Raw genomic sequence first — 26,062 nt, 5'->3', positions numbered from 1 at the left:
CAACCTGGATGGAGAGCATGCCTGGAGCTATAGAGAGCAGAGTTTGTTGAGGGGAGACGCAATAAAATCTTCAGAAATCATGTTGGAAGACGCTTGAAGGCTTGGGCACTAGCTCCACACTGGAACTTGATGGGGTCAGAGTCTCCCTCCTCTCTGATGTGTTCAGCGTTGTGGGAGAAGCAACACCTGACATGCCCCCTGTTCTCACGTGCTATGGGATGGGGGAATGACTTCTGCATTCCTCTACAGCGTTGGGGCGGAGAATGGGAAGGCAACAGGGACAGGTGTTAGGACCTCCCTGACCTCATCCTTCCCAATGATTGCCCTGCACTTGACTTGTATCCACCCCCGTGTCACAAGTGTGTCCTTGGGGAATAGTCCCTGCTTTGAACAGCCCAGAGTCACCTTCTGGCCCAACAGATACAGCGCTGGCCCTTGCACCTCACAGACCAGCACAGTTCTTTCCAATTTCTCTCATCATGGTGCATGCTTCAATTTTTCCAGCTTTGTTTGTAGGTTTTCCAGCCTTGGGAAGGAATGGCATAACCTTCAGCCTGGATACAGGGTCGGGGGACGTAGGTTGGCAGGGTCTGTTGGATAAGGTGGAGAATGGGCCGTCAGGCATTGAATTAGACCTGTTCTCCTCTGGAAGGTCATCTGTTGGGGCCACACTAGGAGCCCCAAAGGCTATGGGTTGCTTTCAGGGATGGCTGCATAGAGGTCAGGAGCCACGGACACAAATATGGAAGTTATAGGAAAAGGGACAGATGATTGTGACCCCAATGACAGGAATAACTTATACCACAAAGGGACTGAATTCCCTAGGCCTCACCTAATGATGTGTATACTGCCGAAGTCGGTGTAAGTCACTATAGTTACTGCCCAGCACAGGCGTGCACATGTAGATGCACACCTGTACTGCACAGTCATTTCCAGTTACTGAGCAGTAATCTAAATTACTGTGCAGTAAATGTGCACATGTAGACGCACCCAATGAGGGTCCACAGTGATGGGTGCTGGGACCAACGCACCTGGTCTCAGAGTCCAAGGAGATACACCCTGATTAAAAATGAGATGGGGCTGGCTTCCAGGCTTCTCAGGAGACTTGGGTCAGAGCAAGCACAAGAGACCTGAGATCCATCTGAGGGATATGTCTAGTCTTAGATTGGAGTCAAGTTCTAGGGTGCCTGAGCGCAATAAGGATTATTGTTACTCAGCAGTCTGTTGGCTGACCCACATACTAGGAAAAGGTTGACTCTTCAAGTCTGCAACATGGAGGCTTGCTTGGGTGGTCAGACCTGTCTTGGAAATGTAGCAAGAGAAGTCACTAACAACCAAAAAAGACTGGGGAGTTGCCTAAAAGGATGAAGTAGTTAAAAACTATCATGTAGAAAAATATGCAAGAGGGAGAAAGAGTTTGCAGCAAATTCATTTTGTTTGCATGCATTAACCCGGTCAAGGAGCGATATTTGTTTTCGGGGCAAATTAAGGTGCGTGTCCCTGTCGTTTCCTCCCTCTCTCAGTTCACTTCCTCAGCTAAGTGAATAAGGTATCTTTGGGCCCTGCTATACCTTCAAATTAAAGCTGGATAGAAACCAGATATCAAATTGTTACACGTTTTCAAGCACTAACTTTATAGCTGGTTGGCTCTTTTTGTAGCTGGATAGTCATTTGACCATGAGAGAATTACTTTGCACATGTGGCCGGGCTAAATTTATTGCACAAAGTGTGACATTTATTTTGCACATGTGGATTAACCAGTTAATTGCATAATCGATACAATGCGTAGCAGGGGCCTTGGGTTCATACTCCCAACCCAACCGGCATCCGTGGGATTGGAAGACGTGTCCGAGAAAGTTGCAAAATAGGTAGCTGACCTGAGAGAAACCTGAGTCCACTTGAACCCACTTATCACCTTGGTTTTAGCTGTAGCTCCTGAACCCCACCACAGCTTGTTAGGAGAGTCCTGCGAGAGCATGCCCATCGCCAGGGCCATGCAAACTCAGTGTCTAGTCAATGGGAGGTCAAGTGCTGGACCTTTTCCCTATCCCCATGCCTGTGGCTTCTCTGGTGAAGGGTAAGAGCAGAGCCGTGGCGAAAACTCTTGCCGCAGTCAGCACAGCCGTAGGGCTTCTCCCCGGTGTGGATGCGCCGGTGGGCCATGAGCACCCCTTGCCAGCGGAAGCTTCTCCCGCAGTCCACGCAGCAGTAGGGCTTCTCCCCGGTGTGGATGCGCCGGTGCCGGGTGAGAGCGGAGGCATTAACAAAACTCTTCTCGCACTCGGTGCAGCGGAAGGGCTTCTCCCCCGTGTGCAGGCGCTGGTGGTCAGTGAGGGTCGAGCTCTCTCTGAAGCTCTTCCCGCAGTGAGCACAGAGGTAGGGCTTCTCCCCGGTGTGAACCCGCTGGTGGGCCTGGAGGTGCTGCTGCCGGGAGAAGCTCTTCCCACACTTGCCGCAGTGGTACGACTTCTCCCCAGTGTGGATGCGTTGGTGGGCTTGGAGGTTTTGCTGCCGGGTGAAGCTCTTCCCGCACTGAGCGCAGCCATAGGGCTTCTCCCCCGTGTGCACGCGCTGGTGGGTTTGCAGGTTCTGCTGCTGGGCGAAGCTTTTCCCGCAGTCCGCGCAGTGGAACGGCTTCTCGCCCGTGTGGCTCCTCTGGTGCACGGTGAGGGCAGAGCTGTGGGAGAAACACTTCCCGCAAGCCACGCAGCGATAGGGCTTCTCCCCGGTGTGCAAGCGGCGGTGGAAAGTGAGCCCCAAGGCGTGGCGGAAACTTCTCCCACACTCCTCGCAGCGGTAAGGCTTCTCGCCGGTGTGGAGGCGCTGATGGACGGTGAGCGCCCCTTGCTGCCGGAAGCTCCTCCCGCACTCCTCGCAGCGGTAGGGCTTCTCTCCTGTGTGGACGCGCCGGTGGGCGGCGAGCCCCCCGCGGTGGTAGAAGCTCTTCCCACACTCCAGGCAGCTGTACGGCCTCTCCCCCGTGTGGATGCGCTGGTGGGCCGTGAGCCCCCCGCCTTGCTGGAAGCTCTTCCCGCACTCCTGGCAGCAGTACGGCCTCTCCCCGGTGTGGATGCGCCGGTGGACTCGTAGGACGTGCAGGTGGACAAAGCTCTTCCCGCAGTCGGGGCAGAGATACGGGCGCTTCCCGGAGTGCGTTTTTTGGTGGTTGATGAGAGAGGATTGAAGCCAGAAGCTCTTCCCGCAGCTGGTGCAAGGGTGGCCCGTCTCCTGCTTGTGCGATGCCCTGTGTGCTCCCAGCTCTTGTTGGTCCCTGCAGGGCTCACCACACTCCCTGCATTGATACAGCTCCTCTGGAGCAGTCTGTCTCTTGGATCCTGCGCTCCACACGGGGCTCTTTTCAGGTCCAGCTGTCCTCTGTCCCCAGTGGGCAGAAGGCTGGTTTATGGCCGGGATATGACACTTCTTTTGGAGTCTGCTGGCCCACTGGTAAAACCTGCCTGGGTTGGGTCCCAGGGCAAGCCTGTCCCCTGACCTCCCTGGGGAAGTCCTCAGCAGCTCCAGGTTTGCAGGCCCTTCATCAGGATGAAGCTCCTCAGCTCCATTTAGGGTCCTGGCACCTGCTGGTTGGGGAGAGAAACCCAGAGTTTATATTCTGCTCTGCTGGCAAAGGGAAAATAGTGTTATTCTCCTGTGCTTGGATGAGCCTCAGGGAAAGGCTGGGCTTTGGGGGGAAAAAAAGACTAGTGACAAGGCCCCTGCTCAGTGTGCTTTGCTAGTGTCCCCTTGTCCGTGAAGTCCAGATCCAGTATCTGGCTCTGACTCCCAACTCCAGGAGAAGATCTCCATTTCCTTCCCGCTGTAAGGGAAGAGAAGTTGAGTAACTCCACTCTCTAAAGGGCTGCGGGTGAGACCAGAGGCATCTGCTTAAAGGCAAAGACATGGCTTTTTAAGGACTGGTCCATGCCACACCAGTGATGGGGAAGGCAGTACTCATATTTTTCAATCACCCACATTTCTTTATGTGCCCTAGCCTCTGAAATAATCCAGGGGAGCAGTGCAGGGCTCATCTCCAGTGCTTGCTTTCAAGCTCTCAGCTTCTGTCATTTTTAAGAATAGCGTCTAGGGATAAATCTGAAGCTGTCTGTCTGGTGAACACTTGGGTTTGGAGAAAATCATCACCATGGGAGTAATAGGATTTGCTAAATAACATCCTCCCAAGGAACCTCTTGCAGTTGGGGAATCAAGTTTATAGGCTGCTGGATTATAAAGAAATGCCAAATGGTTTCAGCCCTCACGCATACCAGCCAATGGCGTGCTCTTGTCGCAAACAAAATCAGCAGCATTTTAAATTGTATTAACAGGAGTGTTGCTTGCAAATCAAGGGGAGTGACTCTGCCGCTCTGTTCAGCACAGGTGAGGCCTCACCTGGAGTGCTGTGTCCAATTTTAAGCCCCACAATTTGAGAAAAATGTGGACAGTTTGGAAAGAGTCCAGCACAGGGCAACAAAAATGATTAGGGGTCTGGAAGGCAAGACGTCTGAGGACCAGCTGAACAAACTAGGGTTATTGAGTCTGGAGAAGAGACGATGAAGGGAAGGGCGGGTTTGATAACAGCCTTCACATATCTGAAGGGTGATTATAGAGAGGCTGGAGATAAGCCCTCTCTCCTGGAAAGAGCAGAGCTCTGCTGCCTACCTGCATGCAGGGAAGTAAGCATAAGGAGCTTCTGTCTGCCATGTGCCCCCACCCCATGGCAGGGGAATCTGCACCAGGATAAAGACCTTTTCCCTGGGCTGCATGCCATGTTCCCCTTGTCCCCAGGAAACCCTTAGGATTCTGGGGCAAACCATAAGGTATTTATATCCCTTAGAGCATGAATATTGTCAAACCCCACCTGCATCTGGCAGCCAAATACAGCCTCAGATATGCATTGAACATCTCCATTATGCCCATGTTTGTTACAGAGGGTCATTTCACTTCAATTTAAGCAAATGGCACCGGCAGTGAAGGGTGGGAGCCCCAGATCCTTCTATATCCCAACCCTAATTGCTCCCCAGAGCTTCTGCTGACTGTGGCAACTGCCACGAGGGGCTACAAATCCCATCATGCCCAGCCACAGGAGGTTAAAGAGCAGGGGTGGGCAAAATGTGGCCCACCAGGCCCATGGGACCCTAAAAATTTAGAAAATTAATATCTAGTTGCCCCTGGCTGCCTGTCATGCGGCCCTTGGTGGCTTGCCAAACCTCAGTCAGTGGCCCTCTGCCTGAAATAATTGCCTACCTCATTATAGCACCATGACCATTTTGTGATGGGTATCAACTCTTACGTTGCTGAATAAAGATAGAAAGCCCAGGCCCTGGTATCACAAAATGTGCAGGTTCAGGCCTAAAGTCTCCCTGGTGACTTCTGGTTCTGGAAAGTACCTGACTTACCTGGAGATGGGTCCTCAGACAATGGGTTTTCTTCAAAGTCCTCCTCATCACAGACCCAGAGCTCCACTTCTCCTCTCTGGATGCGGCAGATTAAGTCCGGGGTGAGACCTCGATGTCCTATTTGGCGAAATGCATTCAGGGTAGTTATGGCTGTTCACTCTCTTCCAATTGGGGTTTGTGAAAGGGATCCAGGAGGCTCAAATAGACTCCTGAAGAGGCTTTAAGGGGAATTAAAAGCTGGATCAAAGAGATGGCACTATAGCCAGAAGCCTTCAGTGGATGATGGCTCTTGTTGCCAAAGTGAAGTGGAAATAGAAATCATCGGAGGGATGCATAAAGGTATCAAACTCACTCATAGCTGTAGGGCGGGACAGGGACAGAGGTTCAGAGAACTGTGATGTACTAGGAAAAAAAAAAAAAAGATGACAAAAATAATTTGTGTGTTCAAGATACCAAAAAGAAAGGAGAAACAGTGAACCGTTTGTGGACAGATACCATTTTTGGTGGTAGGATAATGTTAGTTATAGACTCGGAAATGGACATAATCGGAGTAAAAGTCTAGAGCAATGATGTCGTTCGTACCATCAGGGCCACGGCTCTAGAAGGAGGCTGTAGTCAAACAGAAAAGTATGACTTGAAACCAACAGGAGATGCAACTGGAGTAGCTCTTCTATCCAATGAAAACATCATCCCAAGTATGAAACACTAGTTTTCAAATACTGGAGAGGATATGACACTGTCGCTGGAGGGGTATGCATATGGGGGCAGGGGGGGGAGCAGGTATGTTCCTACAGCATACAAAAATCCATAGTGTGGTACTGAGCAACACACTATCCAGGAAAGCACGATGAGCATCTCCAGAAGTGACACTCATTCAATAAAACACATTTCATAACTGCTGGGAGTACTGAGGTTAATTGAAATGAAAGGTTGGAAGGTGACACCTTGTGAGAGCATCATGGACCAACACACCGTCCTGCTTGTTCACTTTAATGCTGACTGTCAGCATTAACATGGGGATGGTGTAACAGGGGATCCCTAACCCCTATTATTTCAGTAGTGCAGAGGGAAGTGACAAGCAGCACAATTCAATGAGTAGGAGGCCCAGCTTGCATGCTGCAGACAACAGGATAATTAGCTGTTGGTTAGGCTAATGAGCAGCACCTGGGAGCTGTTGGCAGAGAACCAAATGAGGTGACTGGAAAAGGAAGGGGCCAGGGGCTATATAAGCATAGCTTAGGGCTAGCAAAGACAGCTTGGCCCTGATCCCTGCAGAGGAAGGGAGCTCTGCAGAAAGGGCTTTGGAAAGCTAAATGGTTGGGGGGTTTTTCTGTTATGTTGGTTTGAGTTTGTGGTTGTGGCTATACGGGTGGATTAGAGGCTATAGGGCATGCTTGGGAGGCAGTCTGCCTTGTGTCTTGTGAGGGCCAGAGGACTGAGACACTGAGGGAGCAGCCCTCTAAGGGCCAAGGGCCCAGAGAGGATGTAGCCCAGTGCTACACATGAGCTAATGGGATGATGTCTGTGCAGATGAATGGAATAAGAGTAAGACCCATAAGGCATGGGGGAGGCTAGAAGCCACGATTGGCTCCCCTAAGAGTGATTAGGGCCCATAGGGCACAACTAAGGCCAGCAGGGCCATGAACAGGATGCCCTAGAAAGGATGCTGTCATGGCAGGTGCAGTGGCTCACCCCACACATTTTGAGACTAATTCTTAAAGAAGGACTCAAAGGGGTAGGTACCTGTGGCAAACGGGTAAGAGCAAGGGCCCAGATGGGTAGGTGCTTCAAAAGGCTGCCTCTCTGAGATGGGCAAAGATGAAGGCCTTGGAAGGCAGAGAGAGCCCTACTTGGGTTAGGGTGCAAGGATTGACGATGAGCAACATGGAACAAAGCACCAAGGCATAGCTACGGTTCTCTCTAAAATATGTTAAACCTCAAGGTATGGTAGGTGAGGCCACTCTTACTGGGTGAGCCAGAGTAGGAGAACAAGCACAGGGGTGGCTGTGGCACCCTGATGGCTCCTTGGTGGAGCATAGCCCCTACAGATGGGGATTGGCACCAAACTGGGGCAACGCTCTGCTGATTGTTGGACCCAGCCCTGAGTAGCTCAGGGTCTCCAACCCAGACTGCCTGTAGCTGGATTGAACCATCCTGGACCTGGGGTTGTCCAGGGCCAGGTCTGACAGGCTGATATTTAGACCCACCCCAGACAGCCCCCAGCAGGTTCCAGGTCTGGGACAAAATAATCTCCTGCCTGATGTGCAGGGTTGGGTTGGTAGCAGCTTCACAGGAGAGCGATTGGCATAGGGGTTTCGTGCCCCAACCCAAACATTGCATCTCCTGCTGTGCACACCTGGAATGGCAGGAGGCACAATGTTTGGGTTGTGGTGTAAAACTCTTTTAATCCTTATTACACTGTTGCTTTGGCATCTGCGAGATGCCCAAGGCTTTGCACTGCACCTACGTCTTTCTATCATGGGGATGAGGTAGAAGAATGCATGCTGTTTGCAGACACAGCCAAGCTATATAGATACTTTAGAAGAAGGCTAAGAAAACTTGATGAAATAGCAGAGCAAGCAGGAGACCAAGAGTCTTTAAAAGTGAATACAGCAAGGGCAGAATCCATAATTTGTGCAGATAGAGATGTAATACTGGAAATTTGGGCCCACGTTCCTTTGAGTCCTTGTTAATAGAAACCAAACGCTTCTAAGTGAAGAAATGTCATCAGGGGACGAAAGGAGGAAATGGAAAAGCCATCATGATGAAGCCTCCTTTAACTCCACTGTCTTGGGCTGGGGAGTAACCAGAAGAGATGAAAGAGGCTTAAGCACCACTAAAATATTCATGCTGGGGTTGGTAAGTGTTTGGCCATGATACACTAAGAAAGAGAATGAGAAGAAACAGTTAATCACAAAATTGTTCTTAGTCAACACTTATGAATAGCATATTTGGGGCGAGGGGGTGGGAATTCTGGAAAGTCTAAAGGTGATCATTTTGTGCAAAAAACGCTGGTGGTGAAAGGGCCAAGACTTGGACTGAGGGAGTGAGACAAAGACGGAAGTTGGAACAGATAATGAGGAACATGAAACGTAGCAGAGGCCGCTATCAATGACTGAGAAAGGTACAGAAAGTGGAGTAAAACCACCAGCCAGCTCAGAAGGACAGGACAGGAGGAGACATTTCAGAGTTCACACAGCTGCGGGGAGAAGCAAGGAAAGGATCTTTACCTAATGAAACAAGGGCTTGGTAATTCCTCAGCATCTGGTCCTGATAAAGCACCTTGTCTCCATCTTCCAGCAGTTCCCACTCCTTCTGGGTGAAATACAGAGCCACGTCCTCAAACACCACCTGGAGCTGCAATCACAAGGCTTGCACACTTAGTCCCTGCAGTTACAGCCTCGTCCAGCCCCCAAAACCTTGAGGCGTATGCTACCCTACAATATTTTGTCAGCATAGCTATCCTAGGTAGAAATGAAAACTTACACTTAACTGATACAACTTTTCCAGCACCATGTTTAGGTTGAACCCATCCCTACCAATGGAGGAGTGCATTTGTTGCCTTAGCCATGCCATTTTGGGACAATATGCAAATAGATAGTCCTTCTGTTCTCCTATATTAGCTCTACAATAGGGAGCTCTGCTAAGATGGCACAGCTACACCAATGAAGACTCTGTTGTGTAATCAGCTGGGGAAGTGGTTCTCAAAGACGCACAAAGGGTGCATCTACACATGCACTTTAATGCGCATCAGCTTATTTTGATGCACATTAAAGCATCACAAAAAGCAGCGCGCTTTAGCTAATGTGCATTAAAATAGGTTAATGCACATTTTTCTAGTACTTCACAAGGGAGGTACTAGATTTAATGTGAGTTACCTAAAGCACATTAATTGAATGTGTAGATGCACCCAAAAAGAACAGCCTACCCATGACAGATGGCCCAGGAGATTCATCCACTTTCACCCAGACACCTTCCTTGGACCCCAGGCCTTGGAGGGTGATGCCAGGAGTGTCCCTTTGCTTCACACATGGTCCTGGGCTGGAAACTATGAAGACTGCAGAAACTCCAGGACTGGCTTCCCACACCCAGAGATCTCCCTATGGATATCTTACCTGAGCTGCCATCTCTGCTGTATTGAGCAGAAGATTGGAAACAAGGGCTGGGTGAAGGGAGGGTGTGGATACGTAGTGGCCTAGGAGACTTGAAGAGAGGCTGTGTTCCTTGGAGGAGGGAGATGGGACACAACAACCTAGAAACACAAGAAAGAAGGCATTGTGGCATTCACAGAAGCCATAGCTCTAGTCACTTTTTACGTAACAAGGTGTCCAGGTTTTCTTTGCACAAGACACACTTGCCAGCATTGAAGGGGTCTTCCAGACGCCATCAGGCCAGGGATTAGTTCCTGGATAAACATAAGCCTCCAGCATTGGAAAAAAATGCACAGGAATTGCATGAGATTGAAGTGCGTAGCTTCTTACAAAAGCGGTAGTATACAACAAAGCTTGTACATTATCATCTCTGCTATCAAAGGCAGACCCTGGCGTTGAAGAAGTACAGGGCTCCCCAATCGGCCTGTTCCCTCCTCTTGCAACTGCCATGTTCATGCTGTGGCAAGCAAGGAAATACAGGGTGTGTCTACACGAGACACTTACTGCGCATTAATTTAGTAACACTGCACAGTAGCATGTCACAGCCCATACTGTGCTAATAGCTTAGTGCACAGCGTTATTAGGCTAATGTGCAGCAAGCATCACTAAACAACCGTGCACCGGCGCTACTGTGCAGTAACTCTAGTTACTGCACGTTTAGTTAGCACTTTATTTAGTGAGCACTAAACTAAATGCACAGTATCTAAGGCGTGTTCATGAATGTGTAGACGTGCCCACAGTGGTGCTAAGCCACCAACGCTGATGCAGAGGCTCCTGTTGAGCCAGGAGCAGCTTCTGCAACATTAACTTTTGCAGGGGGGCAGGAAAGAAAGAAACATGCAGGTTTGCCTTCTCTTTTCTCTGTCAAAATTTTATGATGCAGAGGCTGCTATTACTGTTTCAAGATGAAACTGGATGCTTATCTTGCTGGGATCCTATGACCCCAGCTGACTTCCTGCCCTTTGGGCGGGGGGCTGGACTCGATGATCTTCCGAGGTCCCTTCCAGCCCTGATGTCTATGAAGTCTATGAAGTGTATTTCCCCACTTAACAAGTGAACCCCAGCTTCCAACAGCTAATGGTGGGGGCATGTGGTATTGAAGAAAACCACAGTACAGTTGTCGCAGTGAAGTCGTTCAGTGTTTCTGAAGCAGGTCTAACATGCCCTGTTTGGGTAATACCTGTGCTGAGCTGCGCACCGCTGCATGTCTGATACAGTTGAAGGAGGGATTCTTTATTTTTAACAAAAGTGGTTAAAGAGGCAGGGGCAGGACTACAGGAAAGCAATGTTTCATAGTTATCTAGGGATCTCAAAGTAGTCTGGATAAAGAGGTGGTCTCTAAGGTTTTTTGGCCTGATTGTTTCTGTTACCCAAACTATATTTGGAAAATCCTTGCATCATTTGCAGTCTCTTACAATGCACAGCTTAGAGTGGGGGTTCACATACCACCTTTCAACTCAGGCGCATGGGAAGTATGTTGTTATATGGGAGGCTGCAAGGTCTCCTGTCTTAGAAGGCCTGTGTAACACCGATGAACTCATCTGTAGCCTTTGATCTTCCAGATGAAGCTTAGAAAAAGAATTTACCAAAGCCTTTCAAGTGCTCTTTGGTGCACATTTAGGTAGACCAGTTTCCAACCCCCTCCCCATTCTTTGATTGGTGCTGTTGCCTTACTCCAGAGAGGTGAATAATTAGTATTGAAAGGGTCCTCATGTTTTTTGAGTTATCTCATTGAATTTTTAACTCAATTGAATGTATTCATTTTTTTTTAAACATTCCAGCTGAAGTAGCTGAAAAACACCAGCACTTAACATTTCCGATTTAGCATAATTAATTTTACATCCAGAAAGCGAGCCAACTCTACATGTATGGGATGCTATTGCTTTTTGGAAAGAGAAGGAGACTTTTAACAAAGCGTACACATCACGTGCATATAAATCTATCTTATGTCTAGCTCCTGCTCCTTCCTTTATTTCTTTTATCCAGGAGTCCTGTTTTAATGTAATAGCCTGTGGGCACATCTACGCATTCATTAATGCCTCTTAGATACTGTGCATTTAGTTAACTACTTCTGTAATTAAGGACTAACTAAATGTGCAGTGCCTAAAGTTACTGTGCAGTAGTGCCAGCGCAGTTATTTAGTGACGCTTACTGTGCATAAGCCTAATACCACTGTGCAATAGTATGTCACGGCAAAAACCATGCTAATAGCCTACTGCGCAGTGTTATTAGGCCAATGGGCAGTAAGCATCTTGTGTAGATACACCCAGTGGTGCCATGACCAGAGTGGGCATCCATACCTAGTTTCTCTTGTCAATTTAGACCCATATAAGAGTTCAATTCACTAGGACAGTAGCTCTAGGTCCTCATCTAAAGCAGAGATACAGACTCTAAACATCTCCAAAAGAAGGTTTTCTAGTGCTGTACCCACCTACGCATTTTTTTTCCATCATCTGTAGAAAGTAAAACATTGTGGGTGTTGTGTTTATTGCACATTACACCCCAAGTTAAGGCTTCTCTTAATATTATCTACAACTTGCATAGTTACAGTCAATCCTGAACGATGTTGGATAGCGAAACAACATACCTCTAGCCTATTTGCCAAAGCTTTGGCAAACATTTGTGCGTGAACATTTATTAATTAAATTGCTCCATAGGAGGATCAAGTCTTTTCCCTCTTTAATGGATATCCTTGCTTCTTTCTATGAGGAAGGAATGCCTGCCTTCCACCTAACTTCCTTTCTTTGACTCTCAATGGTCTTGACCTATCAAGGGCTGAATTCATGACCTCATTAAAATCCCCACCCAAAACACGTTTCCCCCTCCCTAAAGCTATTAAGAGCCCAAATAAAACTGGGAACAGAAAGAGAGCTGAGCCTGCTAGAGGGCATACAATACAGGGTAGATATTGTTGCTAATTTTCCTCTTAATTGTCCCTTGCTGATTTTCCTCTGAAAGACAGGGTAGATATGCATCTCTACAGACTAACTAAATAAGAGATAGAGAGAGAACACAAGCTTATTTTATCAGATGCTGAGAAAGGACATGCAAAAAGCAGAGGGGGAGAGGGAAATTAAAATACAAAAGACAAGGGGGTGGTGGAGAAGAGAGAGAGAGAGAGAGGAAGGATAGGAAGTCGGAGGGGGGGGGGGGAAGTGCCAGGCTGGCAGGCAAGCTCCTTTGGGTAGATATGATATCTTTCATTAGACTAAGTGAGTAGCTGGAAAAACGTTATTTGCAAGCTTTCAGGCACAACCACCCTTCATCAGGCATGGGGAGTATCTCCAAGGAATGAAAGAAGCTAAAACTGTGAAAGGATGTCAGTGAGAATGCAAATAGGTGGAAATTAGGAGAGAGAGAAACAAACATTAAACTCATAGGAACAGAGGTATTTGCTGTGCCCGGTCTAGAAATGGGTCTCTTGTAAGAGAACAATACTAGGCCTACGATGCTGACTGCGCAGTAGCTCGTTATTACTGTGCAGTAGTGTTGCATGGCACGAAGTGTGCTGCAACGCTAGTGCAAGGTAGTAACAAGCTACTGCGCACTCAGCATCTCCAAAAACCCCGCTCACTGCCTTTACCTCTCAGTTATTTTTTGGTTTCCTTAATAAAGTATATTACTAATTACTAAGTATTATACTAAGTATATTACCAAGTATGCCCTATTAATAAAGTACATTTACTTAGTTGGTTTCTGTGTATCCTTTTATACATTTCACTCTGAGGTCCCAGGGTGTTTTCCCATTAAGTTCAATGTCTCAAAGATTTGAAGACAGGTTTTGGGGTAAATATGGGTGCGTCTACATGTTCATTAATGTGGCGTAGATACCACACATTTAGTTTAGTGCTTGCTTAATAAAGTACTAACTAAATGCACGGTAACTTGGGTTACTGCGCAGTAGCACAGGTGCATGTTTTTTTTGAGACATTTACTGCACTTTAGCCTAATAACACTGTGGCTATTAGCATGCTTTTTAGCCTCCGTGTTTCTGCGCAGTGTTATTAGGCTAATGCGCAGTAAGCTTCTCGTGCAGACACACCCAGTGATATATTTTATTAGACAAACTAATAAAAGATACCACATTTCCCCAAAGAACCTTGTTTGCATATGTCCTTAGACCGGCAGGGCTACAACCAACCCCGCTCCCCCCCAAATCAAAGATTTTAAGGCATTGCTTTTCATCTTTTATCATGTACTGCTGTTCTTGAAGTGTGCAGGTAACTTGGAAAGAAAAGCCCCCTCTGTACCTCACATTTGCTGCTCTGGGAGAGGTGCAATCGCACTCAAATCCTTCCTTTTTGTGAATGTAGCCTATAAAAAGTCTTGAAAACCTTTGGACTGGATAACCTCCCAGAGCAGGATCAAAGTCTCCTAGGCTGCTTCAGCATCTGCTGCTGTTTGTTCAAACCTGAGCAATCCTCTTATCAAGTCTTTGGGTTGGTTTGAGCTGGGGGGAGAAGGGGTGGGGGGTTGAGAGCTCTGTTTGCAGCTGTTGCCTGTTTCTAGCAGGGAGCGGAGTAAAGGGCTTGCTTTAAATACTCTGCTGCATCTCTCTGCTCCACACTTTCTGGCAGACCTCTTGTTCTTATATTTTCTCAGCAAGCTCTATTCTTTCCACCCCCCCACCCCCCCAACATATCTGAATTATAATCAGCATTAATTCTGCAAAACATCGAGTCTTGCACCGTCTTGGTCCCCAGGTTTAAATCCTGCCTCCAAGTCCTTCTCTCTCTTTAAAGCCGGTGAAACCTTGCCTCCAAAGAGGATTTTAGAGATCAGATTGCTGAGATTAACACAGCAACGTCCTCCTCCGGGGTCAAACTGGCTGTTTTGTCTTTCTCCTCCCCTCCTGGGCCTGTTTGGTCCCCCTCCCCACTCCCCGCCGCAGCCATCTTCGGTTCTGCAAGCCCTATCCTCCCTGGGGATCTCCTAGCAAGATTTTTTTGCTATGAGAAGTAGGGAAGGCGCTTTCCACATGGGATCTGCTACATCAGCTCTATGCTCCCTGAATGGACGAATAAGGATTTGGGAGATGTTAAGGGAGGCATGCTGTTTGCATGGGGGTGTGCTGCCTGGGAGCCCCAGTTGCACACCATGCTGTTTGCATGGGGGTGTGCTGCCTGGCAGCCCCAGTTGCACCCCCCCAGCTTCTCCAGTGACCAAGGAGGCATGTCTCTTGTCCCGGTCACACATGAACACAAAGGAGCTAGGACTGGGATTCATGCCAGTGGGCTTTCCTTCCAGCTTCCAGGCGGGCTGCCTGCCTGTGAGGCTGTGGTGTGGCTGGCTGGGTTCAGTGGGTGCTGCTGGACAGGGCTCCCTGGCAAAGGCTGGGTTAGGAGCATGGGGCAGACCCCCACCCCATGCTCCCAGCTCTGGTGGGGGCTCTCCCCTATGCCAGCCCAACTCGATTGCATCTCCAGGGGTAGTGGGCTGCTCCTCTCTTTGAAAATCCCCCTTCCCCCAGTCCTCCCTCCACTCACCAGCCAGATGCGGGATGTCCTCCCTGCCCCTGGAGCTGAAGGCAGGGAGCGGTGCTGGGATCAGCTCAGAGCCCAGGGGGAAGTGGAGGCGGGCACAGGAAGCTATTGCATCTCCTCTCACTTCATCTCTCCATCTTCCTAGGACCCTCCTGGGTCCCAGGGGCTGGACTTTTCCTGCTCCCCAGGATGCAGCAGGTCCTGGCGCTGGGAGCTAAGGGAGTCTCGGATGATAAGTCCAGCTGCTGCTGTAGGAGCCAGAAGCGCCTACCTGCTAGGAACAAAACCCATGTGCAGTGATCATACAGTCCAGTTCCTCCGCATCCGGAGGAAAGGAGCAGGAGGAGATGCTGGGGGATCATAATAAAGATCGGACAGCCCTGGAATAGGATCAGGCTTCAAGCCACATCCCTGCTGCAGGGCTCTCCCCCTGCTCATGATGCACCAATGGTGTCTGATGCAGCCCCACGTCCTCCTGGTTCATTATTCAGTGATGCTTTCTGTGCATGAGACTAATCACACTGCACAGTAGTATATTAGCATGATTTATGCTGTGAATGTGCGCTGCGCTGCAGGCGAGAGGCAGCTCCCTGCTGACTGCTCGCCGGTCCCGCCACGAATGCCTCTCCACACTGCTACACCTCCACGCTACTGGGCAGTGTTATTAGGCTAATGCACAGTAAGCATCTTGCACACTGAATCATAGAAAATGAGGGCTGGAAGGGACACATGTAGTCCAACTCCCTGTTCAAAGCAAGGCAAGCCCCAATTAGATCATCCCAGCCAAGGCTTTTTCAAGCCGGGCCTTAAAAACCTCCAAGGATGGAGATGCCACCACCTTGTTCCAGTGCTTCAATACCCTCTTAGTGCAAAAAGTTTTTCCTGTTATCCAACCTAAATCTCCCTTGTCCCAAGAAGCTAGTTGATGTGTCCCCAATAACCTCCCTTCTTAAGTGGGGGCTTGCAGAATTCATGATGGACTGCAGCCCATGAGCTTTTATGGCATATCAAATAGGCCAGAGGGGTTTGCAAGGGTCCTGGGCTGCCAGCCCCTGCTCATCCCAGTCCCCTGGGAATCTGCATGGCCACCGTGCACCCCTCTCCCTCATCTGCAGTCCTATGCCCTAGAGGGTGGGGGTCTGCAACTGCCTGGGAGGGAAAATGGCAGGGAGAGGCCCCTTGTGTTGGCTGGAAGCAGTAAATCCCAGGTCTGTAAATCTGGGACAGCCTGTGGTTTGGTCAATCAGCTTTTAGGGACGAAACATAACTTTTTTTTTTTACAATTGTGTTTCCTGCCTCAGTTTCCCTGGTGTTGTTGCACACCACGGTGAGCCCTGGGGAAGAATAGGTTAGTGTTGCCCTGAACTAGTCCTGGGTGTGGGGAATTCACCATTTGCTAGAGAAAAGGCTGTCAAAGACAAAATAGACCCTTTATATAGACGGATACCAAGAGCACTGCCCAACTCAGGCCCCTGAACCTGGAGTGTCTTGGCTGTTACTGGCCTTTGGGTGGGCCTAAGCATGAGATAATCTTGGTAGAAAGACTTCCAGAGAAATTAAGGGAGAGACAAGCAGGACAAGGGGAGGCTGGGCCTGTCTGCGTGAGACGCTTACTGAGCATTAGCCTAATAACACTGCATAGTAGCGTGGCGGTTAAAAACTGTGCTAATAGCCCACTGCACAGTGTTTTAGGCTAATGTGCAGTAAGTGTCACAAAAAACCTGTGCGACAGCACTACTGTGCAATAGCTCTAGTTACTGCGCATTTAGTTAGTACTTCATTAAGCAAGTACTAAACTAAATGCAAACTAACTAAGGCACATTACATGAATGTGTAGATGCACCCACTGAGTCTCAAGAGGAGCCTGAGACTGAAGGGAAGTGCTATGCTCTCCAGGCCTATTTCTTCCAGCCTGGTGCTGCAGCTTGAACTGGGAGTATAAAGCAAAGGGTCTTCATATGGTGTCATTTGGCTGACAGAAGGGATAAATGACAGGGAAGCAAGTCCAAGCCTCCTTTGAACCATAGAAAATTAGGGTGGGGAGAGACCTCAGGACCAGGGTGTGGAGGCTCCAAGCAGGACCAGCCCTAACTAGCTCATGCCAGCCAAGGCTTTGTCTAGCTGGGTCTTAAAAACCTCCAAGGATAGGGAGCCCACAACCTCTCAGGGTAAGCTGTACCCTCCAAGTGAGAAAGTTTTTCCTAATATCCAACCTAAACCTCCCTTTCTGCAACTCAAGACCATTGCTCCTTGTTCTGTCGTCTGCCCCCATTGAAAGTCTACCTCTGAAAACAGACATCCTTCCTCATGTCATCCTAATGCAGGCACAAACACTTAGGTTGCCCTCAACTATTTTTTCTTCAGACATTTCCACTGTGATCTGGTTTCTACCTTCCTTGATTATCATGACAACGTCCAAGTCACCTCCGCTGATTAGGTCAGATTTGATTAGATACTTCATGCAAAAAACTCCAGGGTGGTAACGAGAAAAGTCGTTACCACAGGAGGATCAGGATTTGCCGGAGAGGATAAAGTAGGTACTCTCCAATGTGTCTCTCTGAACAGCAGCAACTCTGCATTTTCCTCTTCTTCCTTAGGGTTGGGCATTGAGGATCATCCTGGGGAGAAAATGCAACGGTTCCAGGATCAGTAACCATGGTTGAGAGGAGCTGGCAGGTCTGCTGCATCAGGGGAAGGACAACCTGTGATGGATGGGCTGGGAGAGGTCCTCAGGTCCTTGTAGGGACAGCTGTTGACTGTGGATAGTATATGATTGTGCTGTACCTGGGTTGCTGGCTGGGAAGTTGGAAGTTGGAGTTAGGTCCTGGAGACAACCTTGCTGGAGTGACCCACAAAGGCTTGGATGTGAAGTCTCTGAAAAGAAATACATTGCCAACTGACCTTGATCCCCACCCACAAATCAGCCTTCAAGGAGCAATGGGAGAAGGGGTAACAGGCTTTTGCACAGTCCAGTATCTGAATTCCCCAGTGAAGTTTCCTAACTGGTCACAATGATCCCCTCTCTGATAGAGGAATGGGCTGAAGGAAGGACGTGCAAATTGGAGGTGCACTTTTTTTTTTTCTGGTAAAAATGCTTTTCATCTTCCCAAAATATCTTTGGTAAAAGTGTGATTGTTTCCAGAAACTGTTACCCCACAGATTATAGAGTGACAATGACACTGGGCACGTCTACATGAGATGCTAACTGCGCAGTAGCCTAATAACGCTGTGCAGCAGCATGCAGGGCAACACCCGTGCTAATATGTTACTGCGTACGTATCATTACTAGGCTACTGCGCAGTAAGCATCACTGAACACCCGTGCGCTAGTGCTACTGTGCAGTAGCATGAGTTACTGTGCATTAATTTAGTGTGTGTGTATGTGTGTGTGTATATATATATATATATACACACACACATACATGGATAAACCTAAAGGCAGTGCAATGAATCCCAGTCTCATTGTATCACTGCTTGACCCGAACCAAACCTCCATCTCCACAGCTGATGTTGCCTGGATGATCCCTTTCCAAGTCTATATATATATAAAGGCTGGCACGGTGGCTGCAGCTGTAATGGCAGAGGATGGGACATCTCAGGTGGAGGCCTGGACAGTAACCCAGTAGGAGAAACACCAGGGCATGAGCAGGGGATGCAGACTCCCAATAGCCTGGGCACCGCTCTCTTTGGATAATCAGCCTAGGAGCAGGAGAAAAATGGGACTGTGGCATGCACAGAAGTATCTCAATGAATGCACAAATCTGGTATCCCTGGGGTGGTGTTGGCTGGAAAATCCATCTTCACTCAGCCATGTAAGATTTTATACCCTTGCTGAAGGTGGCCATAGCGCTACAAAGCCCTTGGTCATGGCATTTTGAGACCTGTAGTCCCCCGTGGTATTCGGCATAGTCAGCAGAAGCTCTGGGGAGCAATTCGGTTTGGACTATAGGGAGGTGGAGGCTCTCCTACCCACCGCTGCTGGGTCTTTCTGCTTCATGCAACCTCTTAAGTCCCCTCCACAATGGACACAAGCATTCACTCAATTTGTCAGGCTGCTTGGTGGAGAGGGGGCCAGATTTCAAAGGTTTTTATGTTCCTGGCATTATAAATGCCTTGTGGTTTTCACTAGACTCTCCCTCTTTCTGGTAAATCAATGGGACTCTCAATGTACAAATCCTTTGCTGTGAACAGAGTCAATGCACAGGTTAATCCCAAGACCTTTGTTTTGCAAGAGGTTCCTCTGATGCAGGGACTTATCATCAGCAAAGGTTCGTTCCTTCGTCCAGGTCCTTCTCTGCAAGGAGATATATATACTTTTTTTATATACCAAGTAGGGGAACATTAGCATGGCATATTAGCCTGCCCTTTCCACCCATCACTCAGGGACTTGAAAGCTAGACCTCTTATTTCTGCTGAAGAAAAAAGTGCCAGGCTCTTCCCTTGCTCTAAGGTGCATCCCAGAACAGGGTAAAAGCTATATTTGTCCTTGACCAAAGGGACGGGGACTTATTTCTGGGCTCTCTTCCCTGCCCAGCAGGTGCAGGGACACTGAGCGGAGCTGAGGAGCAGCCTCCGGAGGAAGGGCCCGCCAACCCGAAGCAGCTGAGGATGTCCCCAGGGAAAGCAGGAGAGGGGCTGGACTTGGGTGAGGGGCTGCACCCTCCCTGCTGTCATCCCTTCACAGGTATCAGACAACTGACTGGGCCCAAAGGCTGGGCGGTGAGGGTTCATGGGGGCAGAGATGGAGCTTCCCCTTTAGCTGGTATGCTGGAAGGAGTTAGCTCAGGATCTGGCTCTGCTCCTCATCACCTCTCAAGCAGGCGAGTTTGGTCACCATGCAGCCCTCAGTGAACCCCTGCAGAGGCAGAACCCAAGGACCCCCTGCTCCTCTTCCCCACATCACCCCTTGAGCTTAAACCCTCCCTATTACACTTGGAGAGTATCTGTATGGGGATGAGGTTCATTTTTTGACTTTGCACATAGCCTTTCATTGGAGGGGAAATTCAGAAAGTGATCTATAAATATGAAGCATAAATGATCGACTACAACTATGGCAAAGACATGATATATTTTGCTGCATCCTTTTACATTTTACGTTGCTGTTATCGCTGTGTAGATTGTATTCTCCGTATATATCTTTACGGCTTGGGATATGGTTTGGTGAAGGAAAGGTAGGCACTACTAAATCTCTCTTGCTGTTGTGACTCTTGTGCAAGAAGATTTACCACTCCCAGACAAAAGCAGGAGCTGGACCTTGAAGTTGACCTGCAGTGAGGAAAACAGGCTCCTGGAGCCACGGCATGTGAGTGGAACGGCCCAGACACATATACACCCCTGCACACCCTACCTGCACCATACCCCCCCACACACCCCACACCTCAGCTACACCCACACACACCCCACTCCCATCCTACACACACTGCACCCCCACCATACTCACACCCCGCCATCCCTTCACACACAGTATACAAGCAAACCCCACCCCCAGAAGGAGGACTCCCTGGGCAAGGGGAGGGATTTCCATTGGCAAAAGGCAATGGGGAGAGACTTCCAGTAACAAGATGGCAACCAGGGGGCAGGGCACCTGTCAAGGAGTGGGGCTACCCTCGCAGCCCTCAACACCTCATCAAAACCCATGAAGCGGCCCTCCAGCTGAAATAATTGCCCGCCCCTGCCATAGCACAAATTCCCATTCCTCCCACTTTCTTTGTAGACGCCTCTGACCACATGACAACCCCTCCAACAAAAATCATGATGGGCTTCATGAGATTTATTTTGTTTTTCAAACTGTAACAGTAGCAATTAGGGATAGGAGGGGAAGGGAACTGCTTTCTAAATTGAACTGCTCCATAGGCAGATCTAGAATTTGGAAAAGGGGTGGGGAGCATGATCACCTATAACACAGCACACGTTCTTATCAAGTTAAAAAAACACAAAACTACAAGCTTTACAAATAAGCTACTGACCTAGGGCTGCATTATTCAATTTTAAATTGGAGCAAAAATATATATACATTTACTGCAGTGTGCATTGATTTGCTCTATCACACAAAAAACCATAACCAACCAGGAAAAAAGAATCAAAAGATGTTGTCTCATTTGTCTTGTGGTCATTAGAAAAAATGGATCTCTCTTTTGTAGATTCACAAAACAAACCTAGCCTTCTTGAGCATCTTGACCATGCATCCAATGCTTTGCTGAAAGTTATTTCCACACTCGAGTTCATGCTTTTAGTTACAATTAAAAACAGTGCAGGACTGAAATAGGAGCTACATGCTGCAAAATGGCAGAAGAAAGGCTAGCTTGATTAGCTGAACATCAAGGCCATCGAACAAAGGAGGGAGGCTTGTTAAGACCTATGGAATGAAGTGTTTAGGAGGCAGGTGGATAATAAAGTTTCATTTAGTCAATTGACTCCCTCCTTGCTGCCTGAATAGAAGTGCTACTACCACTTCCAGACAGTTGATTCTAAATTTTGGGTGGACCAGGAATCAAAGTTGGGGGCAGAAGGTGAGGGATATAAATGCACCAATGCACCCCGCCCTTCCCCACCCCAGATCCACTCCTGTTCTGTTCTGTTTAGGAAAGATGACAATCAAGTGACTCTCTTTTCCCACCCAGTACAGGTACCTGAGGATCAGATGATATGACAGTGGGGGAAGGGATGAAAAGAAAGAAAAGATCCTGCCTTGAGAAGGTTAATTAAAAATTACCTGATCCTGTTATACCTGCTTTGGGAAAAATGACTTTGGGACTAGCAGGAACCTGGATATTCACAGTGGGCAAGATTGCAAACATGTTGGAGGATACAAGAGCAATTCAGAAGGATCAGGACAGATTGGAAAGTTGAACTGAAGCAAACAGGGTAAAGTTCAGTACCGACAAATGCAAGGTGCTGCAACTTGGGAGGAATCATGGGCGACTGGTGCCATCTTAGTCAAGGGGGGCATGTGCCCCCCCAGCGACCAGGGCGGGGAGGGTCCCCCATGGTCAATCTTGCCAGCCAGGAAGCAGCCGCAGAGCTCCTGGAAGTGGCCATGACACTCCCACTGCCCGGCCGGTGCTCATAGTGGGTGTTTCCCCCTTGCCCACTGCCTAAGTGGGGAGCGCAGCCTGTCGGGGGGGGGCACCAGTGCTTTCAGGCGGTCCATAGGCACCCCCGTGCACCCCCTACGCATTGCCACTGGGAGGAATAATCAAAAGCACAAATATTTATATGGTGACACCTGGCTGGATGGCAGAACTATGGAAAAGATCACAGGCTCGATACAAATCTGCAGCGTGATGCAGCTGCAGAAAAGACAAACACGGTTTTGGGTTGCATCAATAGGAGCATTAGGTGCAAGACACAGGAGGTGATAGTACCGCTCTACTTTGTACTGGTTAGGCCTCATCTACAGCATTGGGTACAGTATTTGGGACTCCATATTTTTAAAAGGATGTGGGGAAGTTAAAGAGGGTCTAGGGGTGGATGACAAACATGGTAATGGGCTTGGAAAACAAGCCACATGGTGAGAGGCTGAAGGAGCTAGGCAGGTTCAGGTTGCAGAAAAGGCACTTAAGAGGGGGCAAGATTGCAGTCTGCAAATATGTGAAGGGCTGCCATAAAGGAGAGGGAAAGCACTTTTTTTCTCTTGCTGCAGACGGGAGGATGCACAACAAGGGTTTGAAGTTGCAGCAAAGTAAATTTAGATCGGATATCCAGAAAAAAACATCTTCACTGTCAGAGCAGGGAGGCAGTGGAACAGATGCCTAGAGAAGTTGTGGACTCTCCGTCACTGGAGGTGTTTAAGAAGAGGTTGGATAAGCATTGATCAGGGGTGATCAAAACGTCACTATGCCTATGCCCATGGGACATATGGGTATGGGACATATGGGTATAGCCCATGCCTCTAGGCATCGCTGGCTGCCATATGGGGCCAGGAGGGAGTTTTCTCTCCTGCTTCTATATTCTCCTCAGAGACACTGGGCGTTGGGTGCTGGGGATTTTGACCGGGCTGTGCCAGTGCTCCTTCTGGGACTCAAACCCAGAGGGTCCTGCCCCTGGGCTCAGGGTCAGACCAATTTGGGGTCACGAATGAATTTTACCCCCTGCTCAGAGTTCTCTGTAGCAGGGCCATGGCCTCTATTTGGGATTATTTTAAGCATATATTAACAACTTTTATAACAGCAGGACATTGGCTGCCATGGTCCCCTGCTTTCCTTGGGGCAGGTTTGGGTGGGATGTCTTGTGTTGAGGCAGGGCTGATTGTGCAGTTTTGCCAGGAGGTTGGACAATGGGTTGGTCTGGGATGATTTGGATAGGGATGAGCCTGCCTCAGGCAGGGCGGTTGGACAAGACGTGACCCCTGGAGGTCCCTTCCCACTCCACTTCTCTATAACGCTATGATTTCCAAAATGCTGAACTTCAAGGAAAAAAAGGCCATTCCACTTTCCACTCCTTTCCGTGAGGACCAGGACCTGCCACCAATTGTCACTCCTGAACCCCGACCCCACTCTAACGCAGCAGATGGACTCCCGGGCCCTCTCTCCTGGGGTTCCCAGTGTAGGGTTCATCCTGCACACCAGTGCACACGAGTGATGCCCTGAGCGGTGACTGGCTCCTGGTCTCAACTGTTAGAAACAACCTCTAGATGTTGGTGTTTCCAATGGCAGGGGAAGGGAAAGCAGCTGGGGAATCCCAGCTCTCTGGAAGTCCCCAGTTCTCTGGAAGAGCAGGTGCTGAGAAGGACAAAATCGTGGGCAGCTGCTAAAGAGCCACTAAAACCTGCTGCACGAGGCTCAGGAAACAAGGCCATATCTTGCAAACACCTGAGCACTTCTGAAAGACAGGTTATTTAGGGGGAAGGACCAGCAGGTTCAGGGGGGACAACAGGGAGCACTGCCCTGCACATTAGTATCATTGCTGCCCAGCAGAATATCCTGCATACTGGGGTCCCAGGAACTTGAGAGGCCCAAACCCACTAGCCTGGTGCCACACTGGAGGATGGAGCCAGGAGGAGACATGAGACAGTCAGACCATGGCTGTGTCACAGGTGATTTTTTTCCCTGCCTTTGGCACAGTGAGGGTGAAGGAAGCCCTCAGAGCAGTCACAGCTATTTCTGCATGTGAGTGAGCTGGTGCTGGGTCAGGTGGGAGAGGCGGGCGAAGCTCTTCCCGCACTCCTTGCAGCCATGAGGCCTTTCCCCCGTGTGCAAGCGCTGGTGCCGGACCAGGTCCGAGCGGTACACAAAGCTCCTCCCGCACGCGCCACACTGGTGCGGACGCTCTCCCGTGTGCACGTGCTGGTGCGTGAGGAGCTCCGAGCGGCAATTGAAGCTCTTCCCGCATTCCCCGCAGCTATATGGCCTTTCCCCCGTGTGCACGCGCTGGTGCCGGATCAGATCGGAGCGGTACACGAAGCTCCTCTCGCAGTCCCCGCAGTGGTGTGGACGTTCCCCCGTGTGCACGCGCTGGTGCCAGAACAGGTCCGAGGGGTAAATGAAGCTCTTCCCGCAATCGGCACAGCTGTGGGGGCGCTCCCCGGAGTGGATCTTCCGGTGTCCGATGAGGCTCTCCAGGCTGCTGAAGCGCTTCCCACACTCCGCGCACTGGTGCGGCTTTGTCCCCGAGTGGAGGTGCCGGTGCCGGTGCCTGGCCAGGTAGGAGGCTCGGGTGAACGTCTTCCCGCACTGGGTGCACTGGTGCGGTTTTTCCTCCGAGTGGACGAACTGGTGCCGAGCCAGCTGGTAGAGCTCGGCGAAGGCCTTCCCGCACTCAGCGCACTTGTGTGGCTTCACGCCAGCGTGGAGGTGCCGGTGGCGGTGCCGGGCCAGGTAGGTGGGCTGGGTGAATGTCTTCCCGCAATCGGCACAGCGGTACACGGGCTCTGCCACAGTGTGCACACGCTGATGTCTGACCAGGTGCGAGTGGGTCACAAAGCGCTTCCCGCACTGGGCACAGTGGTGGGGACGCTCTCCCGAGTGGATCATGCGGTGGGTGACCAAGGACTGAATCCGGCTGAACCTCTTCCCGCACTCCGGGCACTGGTTTGGCTTCTCCTCGGTGCGCGCTGTCTCGGGCAAGGTTGGTCTCTCTGGGAACATCCTCAGCGGCTCCACATTTGCAGATTCTGCCTGATGAGGATGCTCCTCAGCTCTGCTGTCTGTCCCAGCACCCACTGGGGTGGGAAGAAAACCCAGAATTTAGTCCCCGTTCCAGTAGCATAAGGCAAATGCAGCGGTGCCCCTGCGCTGGGATCGGTCTCAGAACTGGGCCAGACCTCTGCTGCAAGCGCCCTGCGTGCTGGGGGTGGGGAGGGAGCAAGGTCAGTCTCCCTTGCTAATGTCCCCCAACTCAGTAGATTTCACATAGGGTTTCCCATGAATGCTGTCCCTGCCAAGGCCTGTCAAAATGGGGGGAACCACTTTGCTTCCATTCCTCCCAGGGGAGACAAGTGGGGATGTGTCTGCTGGCATTGGGTCCGAATGGGGCTGTGGGTGGCACCAGGGGTATCTGCTCCAAGCAAGAATGAGGGTTTCTAAATATCAGGCTCTGCCACAGCACTGGTGGGTGCAGGGGAAGACTGTGCTGAGCGCTCCCCATCAACCCAAAGGCTCTAATATGCTCCAGAGACAGAAGCTCACTCGCAAGGTGACTTGAGCCTCGTCCCAGGGGCTCACCCTTGAGAGATCGATCTCATCTGCCCCGAGAGTGGTTTAGGGGGGCAAGTCTCAAGCAACCTCACTGGCCATCGGGGACTTGGAGCAGACAGGCCAGCCTGGGCCAAGGACCCCAGCAGCCATACCTGCACTAAACCCTCAGCTAATGAATTCAGCCCCAATTTAGAAGCAGCGAGTGTCCTGGCTCAGACTGACTGATGCCTCTCTCTTCGGTACCAGCTGAGGCTGTGAGTTTCCAGGCCTGACTTAGTCCACCGCGATAAGCTTCTTGGCTCTCAAGCTCTCTGGTCTTCCTGGTTCCTGACTCTGGTTTTTGGGCTTTTCCTCAGACTTCAGCCCTGGATTTCCCTATAGATCTGTGTCCTGGATCTTGCC

General features: G+C 49.8%; 1 protein-coding gene across 1 annotated transcript in view; it reads right to left on the bottom strand.

Annotated features, from left to right (window-relative positions):
- Positions 1 to 1,710: 1,710 nt before the first annotated feature.
- LOC102369530 (zinc finger protein 420-like) overlaps positions 1,711 to 26,062 on the bottom strand; it is a 36,412-nt gene continuing 12,060 nt past the window's right edge. The window contains exons 11-12 of the mRNA XM_025195163.1: positions 24,189 to 25,185; positions 1,711 to 3,205 (exon numbers count right to left, since the gene is read on the bottom strand). Coding sequence (XP_025050948.1) covers positions 2,014 to 3,205; positions 24,189 to 25,185 — 2,189 coding nt within the window. The 3' untranslated portion in view covers positions 1,711 to 2,013. The remainder of the gene's footprint in view (positions 3,206 to 24,188; positions 25,186 to 26,062) is intronic.

Source organism: Alligator sinensis, unplaced genomic scaffold, assembly GCF_000455745.1.
Source record: "Alligator sinensis unplaced genomic scaffold, ASM45574v1 scaffold1902_1, whole genome shotgun sequence".
Lineage (NCBI taxonomy): Eukaryota > Metazoa > Chordata > Crocodylia > Alligatoridae > Alligator > Alligator sinensis.
The sequence above is the reverse complement of the archived record's forward strand: the minus strand, read 5'-3'. Positions and strand labels throughout refer to the sequence as shown.